Source organism: Serinus canaria, chromosome 4, assembly GCF_022539315.1.
Source record: "Serinus canaria isolate serCan28SL12 chromosome 4, serCan2020, whole genome shotgun sequence".
NCBI lineage: Eukaryota > Metazoa > Chordata > Aves > Passeriformes > Fringillidae > Serinus > Serinus canaria.
Window position 1 is genome coordinate 12,647,945 of NC_066317.1, and position 12,549 is coordinate 12,660,493.

At 40.1% G+C, this 12,549-nt stretch overlaps 1 protein-coding gene across 6 annotated transcripts in view; it reads left to right on the forward strand.

Moving 5' to 3' along the window:
- The window catches only part of WDFY3 (WD repeat and FYVE domain containing 3), a 155,452-nt gene that overhangs the window by 90,700 nt on the left and 52,203 nt on the right, over positions 1–12,549 (forward strand). For all 6 annotated transcript variants that reach the window (XM_050973456.1, XM_050973452.1, XM_050973457.1 and 3 more), the window contains 7 exons: positions 1,440–1,617; positions 4,267–4,481; positions 5,647–5,759; positions 7,072–7,303; positions 8,842–8,942; positions 9,716–9,934; positions 12,024–12,205. In XM_050973456.1, the coding sequence (XP_050829413.1) occupies positions 1,440–1,617; positions 4,267–4,481; positions 5,647–5,759; positions 7,072–7,303; positions 8,842–8,942; positions 9,716–9,934; positions 12,024–12,205 (1,240 nt within the window). The remainder of the gene's footprint in view (positions 1–1,439; positions 1,618–4,266; positions 4,482–5,646; positions 5,760–7,071; positions 7,304–8,841; positions 8,943–9,715; positions 9,935–12,023; positions 12,206–12,549) is intronic.

The following is a 12,549-nucleotide window of genomic DNA, read 5'->3' on the forward strand; positions in this document are numbered from 1 at the left end:
CTAATTTTTCTTAAAAACTCTCTTTTGAACAGCACTCTTGGGTTGTTCAGGTGCCAAGTTTTTGCAGATCTGCCACAAAGCTTTTCAATAGGAACCTTTTTATTGGAACATTATTTATTGAACCAGTTTTCCAGCCAGCACAAGAAGATTGTGCTGTTCTTGCTGTTGTCCTCAGTCTTAGGCCAAATAATCTGATGTCTCAGCCTTCCCCCATAGATGTGTTTCTTGCTGGGGGATTGGGCTTGATGGCTGTGTTTAGGGCAGAATTGTGTTTGCAGCCTTCCTCATCTGCCATCTATGTCCTGTTTTTCCCAGGAGAAAGAGGTTGCCTTGTTGGAAGTGTCTAAAGGGTGAGGAACAGCCAGTCTCAAAGTCTTTACTTGTATTAGGGTCAGGGTTTGAGTGAAATTCTGTCACTGAGAACAGAAGAGAGGAAATCATTCTTACAGCTGATATGATAAGAAGAAACCCTTTTGTTTTGCTGTATTCAGTTGCAAAACAAAGGACAATATGTGATCATCAAAAAAATTTCTTACACAGAGTTTGTTCTATTTCTTCTTACAAATAAGTGTATGATACATACTGGTCTGAGGCGACTTGGGTTGGGGTCTTTCTGAGTTAGTGGTTTTTTTTCTTGTGGGGGTTTCTTGTGTGTTTCGGTTTTCTTTTTTTGTGGTGAGCATGAGTCTTTCAATCTCGCTTTTGCTTCTAAAGCATCATCTTGAAGGCATATGTTCAGTAAGCTTCTCATGCTGTTTGTGTCTTGAAACCCTTGCTGAAAGAAGAGTGGCATCAAGCTTGATATCTCCAGGAGTTTCAATGAAGAACATGTCTGCATTTCTCAGCACCATTGGTTGCTTCTAAGTCAGCATGTCAAATCCTCTTTTCCCTTGATCAGACTAAAGCATCTTCATGTAAAACCAAATGGCCGTAGCAGTCATGGAAGGACTGAAAACATACAGATTGCTGGCATGAGTAACCAGAGACCACCCTTCTATTCCCCTAGGCTGATGAGAGATTGCTGAAAGTTTTGTGATAGTACATTTCATAATCAGTTGTTAATGAAGAGCAAATGGGGAGACACACATCCAGAGAACAGGAGCAGTGGTAGGTTGGTCACTGCAGTTGTTGTGTGCTGCCACTGCAACTAGAATAAAAAGAGGGAGGCAATAAAAACAATCTCTTAATTCTTGAAACCATGTAGCACCTGGGAAAGACACTTCCAAATTCAAGAGTAGTTTAAAAACTGAAACCTCTCCAGGCTGTCTTTAGGGAAATATGCCCAACAGGTTTGAAAAGAGGAACACTTGTCTTAACTGAGGGAAGAGAAAAGAAAAGGGAGTAGCATCTGTAGGCCAGTATAATTTTACAGCTGTTTGAAAAATGTAGAGCTTATAATAGCTGGGTGTTGTAAAAATGGGATGTTTTCTGTCCTGCAGGCACGCATATCATTCTGTTTCAACACCTCCTGTTTGCCCTCAAAAAAACATAGCTGATGTGAAACTCCACACAGGACCCACATCCATACAAAGCTCTGATGCAGTCATTATTCACCCTGGTGCTATGCTTGCAATGCTGGATCTTCTGGCCTCTGTTGGATCAGCTACGCACCCAGAGGTAAGAGAAAAAAATGTGTGGTCTGAAGTTTTGGGAGTTGCTGGGGGAAGGGATAGCTGTGGGAAATAGGAAAGCTGGTGATGTCCTCTCATTTTGTACTGAAAAACTAATATATTTCACAGGCTGAGTTGTATAACTGGCGCCATAGAGATCTGAAAGGAATAGCTTTATTTCATAGACATTCTTTTGTTTATCTCTTTCAAACTCTTGTTAGTAATGTAAGTTTAAAGAAAGATCTGAAGTGGCCATCAGGTAGGTTTTCACGCACTGTGATTAATTCATGATTTCCCTGATGTGTCAGGTATTAATGCGTACTGTGCGGGCACAGGACTGAACATGATATCTTGGGCTATGCACACTGTTTGAAGTAGCTGGAATATGTTCTAGTTCTAAAGTTGTTCTAGTTGTTCTAGTTAAAGTTTAAAGTTCTAAATATGTTCTAGTTCTAAAGTTATACTGACTGCTTTGTACAATTTCCAACCCAAAATATCTTTGTATATGAAGGATTTGTTGGACATTTTTGGAAGTTGCTTATGTATTTTTTGTTTGAGGTGTCTTCCCTGAAGAATACTTTTTATTTAAAAAAAAGAGTTCTGAAAGCTTGCAAGAATTACTGGATTCTTCTTTCTTGGTCTCTGTTGGTCATGAGTGTGGTAACTTTCTGCCTTCCTGACATAAATTTGACAATTATGTTGCATACATCTTTAGTTTTGTAGAGGTTAGAGTGGTGGTGGGGAGCAGAATGAAGCCCACATAATCCAAGGGGAAGTAGTTAGCAACCTGATACACAACTTAAACACTCACAAATCTATGGGGCTTTTGGAATCTGCCCAAGGGTGCTGAGGAAGCTGGTGGAAGTGCTCACTGAGTCACTTTTCATCATTTATCAGCAGTCCTGGCTAATCAGGAAGATTACAGCTGGCTGGATTTCAGTTAATCTGATGCCCATCTACAAGACTGGCCAGGAAGATCAGGGGAACCACAGGCCCCTCAGTCTGACCCCAGTGCTGGGGAAGGCTGGAGCAGATCATTACACATCTCGTGCTGCAGCATGTACAGAAAGAATAGTTGTGAAATCAGGCCCAGCCAGCATGGCTTTATGAAAGGCAGGTCTTGCTTAACTAACCTGCTCTTCTTTGACAAGGTGGCACTCTTGATTGATGAGGGAAAGGCCGTGGATGTTGTTTACCTGGACATTAGTAAAGCTTCTGTCCCTGCTTGCCTCTGCAGTCTCCTGGAGAAACTGGCTGGTCATGGCTTGAGTGGGTGGACTCTTTGCTAGGTTAAAAACTGGCTGGGTGGCCAGGCCCAGAGTGGTGGTGAATGGAGTTACACCTATCTGGCAGATGGTCACCAATGGTGTTCCCCAGGGCTCAGAACTGGGCCAGATCTGTTTAGTATCTGTGTTGATCTGGACGAGGGAATCAAGTACACCCTCAGTCAGTTTGTAGATGGTACCAAGTTCAGCCAGAATGCTGATCTGCTGGAGGGCAGGAAGGCTCTGCAGAGGAATCTGGACAGGCTGAACTGATGGGCTGAGGGCAGTTGTGTGACATTGCCAAGTGCTGAGCCCTGCTCTTGGGTTGCACCATCCCCAGTCAGTGCTACAGGCTGGAGAAAGAGTGGCTGGAAATACCTGGGAATGCTGGTCTACAGTATGAGCCAGCTGTGCCTAAGTGGCCGAGAAGGCCAATGGCATCCTGGCCTGTATCATCGAGTGTGGCCAGAAGGACCAGGGCAGTGATCATCCCCCTGTACTCGGTACTGCTGAGCCTGCACCCCAAATCCTGTGTCCAGTTCTGGACCCCTCACTGCAAGAAAGATGTTGAGGTGCTGGACCCTGTCCTGAGAAAAGCAGAGTAGCTGAGGAAGGGTCTGGAGCACAAGTCCTGAGAGGAGTAACTGAGGGAGCTGGGAGTGTTTTAGCCCGGAGAAAAAGAAGCTCAAGGAGGTTCCTTACCTCTCTCTAAAACTACCTGAAAGGAGGTTGTAGCAAGGGGAGGGGCAAGTCAAACAAATGATAGGCTGAGAGGAAATGGCATCAAGTTGTGCCAGGGGAAGTTTAGGTTGGTTTATTAGGAAAAACTTCTTCACCAAAGGGGTTGCTAAGCACTTGAATAGGCTGCCTAGGGCACTGCTTGAGTCACCAGGCATGGAAGTCTTTAAAAGACATGTAGATGTGGCACTTGGGAACATGGTTTAGTGGTGGGCTAGGCCATGCTGTGTTAAGAGTTCAACTCAGTGATCTTAAAGATCTTTTCCAACCTAAATGATTATGTTTCTAAGTTACCATGAATAGCTTAATAGTCACAAAAATAAGAGTTTCTAGTTGTCTTTAAGCTGCCTCTCTTTGCTGGTGAAAAGTAGAGGTTAGTTTAACCATTCTTACCTGAATTATTTTTCTTGACCATAGTTCTGCTAATCCTTTCTCTAATTACCCTTTTTTGTACGAAGTGTTTCTTCACACAGACATGTGCACACACAAAGACCCTGAAAACACACAAGTGCATGCATGTATATTTAAGTATAGTTCATTTTCTGTATTTATTGCTAATGGTAGTTTCTTTTCTATTATTATGTATAAAGCCTTTCTTCTATTTTCCTCCTCAGTTTGTGCTTTCTCAAGCCCTGTGCTGTTCTCTTTTACAGCATGCGCTGGATCTCCAGCTGGCAGTGGCCAATATCCTGCAATCTCTGGTGCATACAGAGAGAAACCAGCAAGTCATGTGTGAAGCTGGGCTCCATGCACGACTTCTGCAAAGATGCAGCGCTGCTCTGGCAGATGAGGACCACTCCTTGCATCCACCACTCCAAAGGATGTTTGAAAGGCTGGCCTCCCAGGCTTTGCAGCCCATGGTGTTGAGGTCAGAAGGATAGCCCTGAAGTTCAGTTGGACTGAGGCCTGCAGCCTGCACTGTCCCTGGCTCGCTGTAAATGGCTGGCAGTGGAAGAGAGCCTTAGTGACCTGATGTGGTAGAGATAGCACAATATCCCATTTTTTCTCATCAAATAGGTTGTCTCTTGACAGAAAGAGACTTCTTTCCAGGGCCTGTAGTGACAGGACCAGTGCTACAGGTTTTAAAATGCAAGAGGCTGGATTTAAATTAGGCTTGAGGAAGACATTTTTTACAGTGAAGGAGGGGAGACACTGGAAGAGGTTATCCAGAGAAGTTGTGAATGTCCCATCACTGGAGTAGTTCAAGGTCAGGTTAGAAAGGGCTTTTGAACAACCTAGTGTAAGTGAAAGCAGTACCAGCCCACAGCAGAAGGCTTAGACCAAATGACCTTTAAAGGTTCCTTCCAACCCAAACTGTCCTGAGGTTCTATGATCTCAGCTGTAAGAGGGAATTTAATTGTATTATTTCCTATGGATCACTGGCTGACTGACCTGTAGCCAGGACAGGTGCTCGGTTCCCTTCAGTGACGTGTAGCTGTGTCAGAAGGGATTCTGCAAGGAGCCCTCTAGCTCATAGTCACATTACAGGGACTTAAGCTTCTCTAGGCAGAGACACTTATAGCCTGGGTAGCTCTATAGTGAGATAGTATAGTTATCTAGAGATACGGGCGTTGATAGCTGTGAAATTATTCCCCCGACCGAATACGACAAAACAAAGCTGAAGTCGCTTACTTCAGCCTATGATCTGCCTCTCCAGAAGAGTTCAGCTTGCTGGACATTCATCATCGAATGTCCTGATATTCTCCTGCAGAATGCAGCAGCCTCCTGCCATGTTTTCAAATGAAGAGAAAAGAATTATCAAAATTGCTTTATTTTATGATAAATTACTTTATCAAAATTGCTTGATTATTTAAAATAGTGTCAACTTTTGAGAGCATGTGTTCCAAAATTAAATTGTTTTGAATGGATCAAATATGTTATGGATCATAATTATGCATTGGATTATTTACTTAGTTAAAAGTTATGTTTATTGCAAGCAATTACTGTATTTTTTTTAAAGTGCTATTAGATTTGGTACCACTATAGGCAAATAAATAGAGAAAAATGCTTCCAAATTTTTTTTCTTTTCTTAGGGAATTTTTACGCTTGGGAAATCCTTTGAATTGCGGAGCCTGGGACAAAAAGTTGTTGAAACAGTACCGAGTGCACAAACCCAGCTCACTGAGTTTTGAACCAGAAATGAGAAGTAAGTGATGAAGTGCTAAAAATGTGTGTAAATAATGTTTCACTCATGTCCCCCAATTGCATACCTATTTAAAATTTTTAGATAAGCATTCATAACAACCCAACTTTAACCCAGCTTTGTATGAATGTGAAATCATCAGAACAGTCGGACTGGAAAAGTTCTAAATCCAGAGGGAATGTAGTACTTACATTGAATATATATCCAGCAAAGATTATTATAGGTTTTTATTTTAGGAAGTAACTCTTAAATATGGTAGTAGTCTTGACTAGGTCCTGTATTTGTAGTTACTTAACATTATTTTTTCTCAGCTACTTTCATGTGCACACAACAAATCATTATTTCTGTGTCGTATCCCCCATGGGTTCTGTAAGGTGTCAGATAAAATAACTGCTCAATCTCCTGTTATTGTCCATGAGTTGTAAAGCTTGGGAATGGCTATTCATATAGTATAGGAGAGTCTCAGTAAATTATAATACAAAGAAATTGTTGAAAATTTCCAAAGCACAAGGTATTTATTTCTGTGTGTCAGCTTGGTCATTGTATGGCTGGCTGTACCATATTGTTAAAAATACCTTAGTTGAAATTTTTGAAATATTTAAAAGAAACTAGAAAGTATCTTAGATGATACTGGTTAAGCATTAAATCATGAAATAAATAAGCAAAATAAATTAACTGAATTAGTGTTATATTATCATGTTCAGTAAATTTTAAAAGAAGGGAGGAGAAGAGATTCAATTTATCTCTTGGCCAGTGTTCTATTTATTTTTATATATATATTTGCATTAGAGTATTATCGCCGGGAAAAATAAACAATAAAAATGATGAAAATGTGAGACTAGAAAGTTTTTAGCTTAGGAAAGAGAATGCAAAGCTACCTTCTGAATACCACAAGTTAAATTTCCTAAGCTAAATATACTTTCTGCTCACTAAGAGCTCTGAGACTGCATCTGAAAAGCACAAAGCAGAATTTTCCTTGCTTGTTAAGTCAGGTAGCAGGAATGCATCTGAAGAGAAGCCTCTGCAAAAAGGACACCTTGCTGACATAAGGTAATGGGGAGGGCCTCTTGGCTTTATCTCAAACTTTCCTAGGTGTGTTGTGCAAGATGCTTGTCTTTCTGCCTTGGTTGAGCATTTTTATAACCAAAGCAATGCTGCCCAGCTCATTATCTTATGAGAGGCTGAACTAACTAACAATCTGTGGACAATTCAGCTATTCCACCAGACTTGAAAGGTCCAAATAAACAGCCTGAAAATGCCTCCCTTTTGCAATGCTGTATTGCAATGCTATGTTGTTTCTTGGCTTCTCCTGTAGATAGCATGGTCACCTCCATGGAAGGTCTGGGTCCTGACAGTGTCTTCGGTGCACATGAGGACAGCCACTATCGGATAAGCAAGAGCCTGCTCAAGCCAGCAGAAGGGAGCACAGTGCCCCTGACCAGAGTCAAGTGTTTGGTCTCCATGACAACCCCACATGATATCAGGCTTCACGGATCATCAGTAACACCAGCGTTCATCGAGTTTGACACAGCTCTGGAAGGATTTGGGTAAGGTCCTGCCATGCTCTCAAGTAGCATGGGGCACAGTGCAGTGTTTGCTTACTTCTTGTTTTCCCAAAGGAATGCTTTTAAATTTTAATAGAGTCTTTGCAAATAAGGAACAAACGAACTCTTTAAAGAAGAGAAAGGAATAGTTCGAGTCACATAAATTTCCACTTTCTCATTCATTAATATCTTGATAAAAAATGCTTGCTTGCCATGTGTGGAAGTTAAAAAGAGAAGTATGTATCATTGATGGGACCCTCTCAGTTCTGGATCTCACATCCGTTTTAAAACAAAGGAATGCCAACATACCCTTGAAGGTTGGTGAGATTTATGTATGAAATTTGGATGATTCTGGTACCCACTTAAAATTGCTGAAAAACGTGAAAATGTGAAATTGTATCAGAAATACAAATGAAGCAGACAAGGCAGCTATGATGAGTTCAAAGAACTGAAAGAAACCTTGTATTACTAACTGGACGTGTAGCCTGGATATCATGCTTAGTTAATTTTAATTTTTTTCTATTAGCACCACTTACTTGTTTTTCTCTCTCTAATTAAACACCTGCTGAGTGAAGCATTTTTGAGGATCATGTAATATGATTTAACTATTCAGAAGAAGAAAGCATGACACCATTCTCAGCATCTGTTTAAGGAAAATGTTTGGTCTTTTTGGAAAGAAAATGGAACAGAAAAACTTGAATACTTGTGAGCTCTGCTGCTATCTGCATTCTCTTTTTCAGCTCTGTAAAGCAAGGATGCAGCTTCCATTTTCCATCTAGCCTTAATATCCAATACAGTCAGGGACAGACTTATTTTTATAGTAAACAAATGTTACTCTAATCTGTGTTCTACATCCTTCATAAAAGAGAAAAAAAGAAAAATGTCTGGGCCTAAGAACTTGAAATAGGCTGGCGAAATGAATTTTCATTGTGTTTGCTTCAGGAGATTTGTGGGTGCTGGTAACATGTCCAGAGGTAACTCACATAATGCAGTTGTGACTTCTTGTAATTTCAAAGAAGGCTTCTATAATAAATTTTTAAAATAAATTTAAGAACTTTCCTCCTTATATTGGTTTCCATTGTGTCCACAGCATCAGAGGCTCTTGTAAGGACCAAACATAGCTAAGTTGGAGGAATATGATATTAGTGTGAGAGCATAGTTTCTTAAGATAGTAATGTCATTGTCTGCAGTTGCCAGATCCTTTGACTATTTAGCTGATCCAGTCTCTTTAGAAAGTTAAGAACAACTCAAAGGCTGCTGCAAGATGCAGGTGCCCACAAGGGAACATCTTAGGATATGGAGCCACGTGGGCATGACTCTATATACCTTCACACCAAAGGCATACACCACCAAAGTTCTTTGTGCTAGAGATAATTTAGACTCGTGATCTTGAGAATTAATTCCTATTTTTCATTACTACATAAAGTAACAAAGCATTTGTGCTTATGGTATATTTTTCTAAGCCATGTTTTGTTTGTATTGAACTCCACTTACACTGACTTCTATAAACTCCAGTGTGTTACTGGTCTTGTGTTTAACAGCTGCCTGTTCTTGCCAAGTCTGGCTCCCCACAATGCACCTACAAATAATGCTGTTACTACAGGACTTGTTGATGGTGCCGTTGTGAGCGGAATTGGAACTGGTGAGTACTCTGGTATGACTAGTATCAAAGAGTGTTTTGTATCTGATGTTTAGTTCTCTTTGACTTCTTGTTTAGCCATGAACTGATAGTATGGTATTGGACACTGTGCACCCACAATCAAGAACTTCTTGTGTCTTTTTTTTGTGAGTTTCTGTTGCCCCCAAGACAATGAAAAGCAGTATAAAATATAAATGTGTGATTGCTTTAAAATGAAAAGCTTAAAGTAGAAGACTAAATTGTAATTATTCAAGGTGTGTGAGTAATAAGCCAGATGCATTAAGAAAAAGTTGAGGTCATAGTGTGTAGAGCACACAGGAAATGTGGAATGAATTGTAATGCCGTATGTGTGACTTTGTTCTTCTGAATCCTTGACTGTATTTATTACAGGTGTAGTTGCACACACCTTTACAAAAGCCCCATCTAAATTGTTTACCATCACTTTTACATGTTGTTGTGGATTATTCACCCTACAAGAACCCGGGATGCTTATTTAAAAGCTGTGGGATTAATTGAACTTGGTCACTTAGTTAAACAAGTTGTTAAGTCTAAAAACTAAGGTGAAGGCTTACTGCAGTAAGATAGAATTAGTGGGAGCATCCTGGGATATAAAGTGGAGTTAGATGTATGTGATAGAGAGATATTCCCTTAACAGAGGCTTCTTCAGCATCTGAGAAAACACAGCTAGTATTAGCTGAGTTGATATGAAGAAAGGAACAGGATCAAGTAGGTATCCTAATTTCAGCTTTGTAATGGGCTTTTCTTTTCATTTTTAGGTGAAAGGTTTTTCCCACCACCATCTGGTTTAAGCTACTCAACTTGGTTTTGTATTGAACATTTCAGTACACCTCCCAATAACCATCCTGTGAGACTCCTCACTGTAGTGCGGCGTGCAAACTCCTCGGAGCAGCATTACGTCTGCCTGGCCGTTGTCCTCTCGGCAAAAGACCACTCACTGATTGTCTCAACTAAAGAAGAATTGCTTCAGAATTATGGTAAGAGTTGTGCCACATCATCAGCTACTGCTGACAGTATTATAGGGGTGCAACAGCAAGTTTACTTTAAATCCAGTATCCTGAAGAATTGTGTGTGCTGGAACTTTCATTGCTGCTTCACCAGTTCCTGATTTTTTGGCAATGGAAAAATGCAAAATGTAAACATTAATTTATGGAGCTTTTATAATTTCCAAAGAAGGTTTGATTTCTGTACATAATAGAAAAATTTTTGCCAAAACCCCAGGTAATAAGTATTCAAGGGAGGGATTGCATCATTGATTTTGAAAGGTTTTGCATTTGATTTATTTTGTGTCACTTGTTTTAGACATCATCTCTTGGGGTCTTGAGGTGCAAATTTTAACTGTCTTTGCTTTGAAGAAGTTTGGAAATAGTAAACTAATAGATTGAAGGCTATTTTAGTCTGGATAGTCCCAATACTGGAGGTATTTTTGAAGGCAAGCAGTCATTCACTTCATGTTCTAATGCTGTGGTCAGTTTTCAGAAGCAGTTTGTATCTCCATTCAGTATCTGTGACCAAAGGAGAAATTACAGGAGGTGTAGTGAAGATCTAAGTGAAGCTGGTGATACCAATAAATTTGCTAGAGAGAGCTGTAAGTGCACTCAGGGGCTTGAGGATGAACTGTGTCCAGCCTTCTCCTCCATCAGAGCCTCCAAAAATGGTTGGTTTTGACAGGCTATTACACACTGAGTCTGTGAAGGAGCTGAGAGAAGCAGGGCAGCCTTTTGCCTGTGTTTTAGGCTTAGCTCTTCACTGACCAGCCCAGATGGTTGTCAGAAACCTGTTCCTGCTTCTTTTCTTTACTTCTGAGTAGGCAGCACTAATAAAGAATTTATACAATTGTTGTTATTAAAAAAACCTCCTACAAACAACTAAGCAGACTGTTACCATGAAAGTAAGGAATAATCTGTAAGCAGACATTCACGTTATTAACTGCAGCAGTCTCTCTTAGTAGAAGTCAGGTTCAAAACTTGAAACTTGAGAGCTGAAAACCCATAGTGTAAAGTAGGAATTAAACTTCCTAAATTACAAAGATACTAACAGTGCTTTCTTTCTCGGAGGACCAAATTCTTAGAGAATGAAGCAAGTTTATCTTCACACTGATTGCTTTAGTCTGCACTGAAGCTGTAGTTCATATGTTTTTAGTTTAATGAGCACCTATAATCAAACTCCTTGAAAGAGATTAGAAAAGATTGAAAAGGCTTTGTCAGAGAAGACATGAAGGTTTCTGACTATAAAGACTGTTTTTTACTTCAACACTTTGCTTCACTCAAGCGCTACCCTGTTGTGTCTAAATCATAGTTGGTAGTGTACTGTTGAGTGCTGAGCAGGTAGGGACCTGAAGAACTGAGACTGGAATTGCTGTGCATAACACGGGGATTGGAAGTGCTGACAGTCTCTTGTTAAAATAAATGGGATGATTTAAGGACCCTTATTGAGAGCAAGAATTGTGCTTAGAGATGTTTGGCTAAGAAAAAGAACTTGAGATTATTTTTGTGTCTGAACGTTAGTTCTAAATAGTCTGCTTTTACAGCCATTTTTCTTGTGCTGTTTCTAAAAATATGAGTGTTCTCCCTGTGCAGGCAGCTGTGGATTAATGGTTTCTTTTCCTTCAGCATGAAAGAATGAAGAGAGATCTGACAGTTCCCTGGGTTTTGGGGAATTTTTTTTCTTTTTTTACTTTCTCTTTGGACAGCTTTTAAGTAGAGTAAGGGTCATTTTTGTGATGTAAAAGTGGAAATAAAAAGTCTGGGAGTATGGGTATCATCCTCTCCACAGTGTGAGAAAGGTGAAAAATAGCTCTGTGGGTTTGGGAACACATCTGTTGGTTCTTGGTGACTGCTACTGTAAAAACTTCTTTAGGAAAACAACAAAAGATCTTTCTGTGACTTGCATGGCAGCAAGAGAAAGTAAAAACTTCAGCCACCTAGTAATTCCAGCTAAAATTTTGAAGGGAGGGGGAGAAGGTGAGAAGTAAAATACAATTGTCAAAAGTCTGAATATATCCTGAGATTTTTAAGCTCTTGTAAAATTTCTGCTGGTGTCCACTAACTGGTTCTTTTCCTTTAGTTGATGACTTCAGTGAGGAATCATCATTTTATGAAATTCTTCCCTGTTGTGCCCGTTTCCGCTGCGGTGACCTCATTGTGGAAGGCCAGTGGCATCACCTAGTTCTGGTCATGAGTAAAGGCATGCTGAAGAATAGCACAGCTGCACTCTATCTCGACGGACAGCTTGTTAACACTGTTAAGGTAAAATAAATCTTTCAATTCTCATTTTTACTGGTTGGAATGATTTTTTTCTTTGTGCAATAAAAAACCTTACAAGAAAAAAGAGCAAAATCAACCACCATCACCCCATCAAAAAGGTGGTCACCCTCAACATAATAGAAACAAACCCCAACCCAAACAACAAAACAGAAAACAACAAGCAATCACCACGTTTATTTGCAAAGATCAATATCTCACTGTTAGGTGGAAGAAAATGCAGAGAGCAGTGAAAAGAACTGTGGACCTGTCTACTAAGCACAAAATATTCTCAAGCTGTAACAGATACCCAAACATCATTTGACAACTGGCAGGTGTGGGCTTTAAGG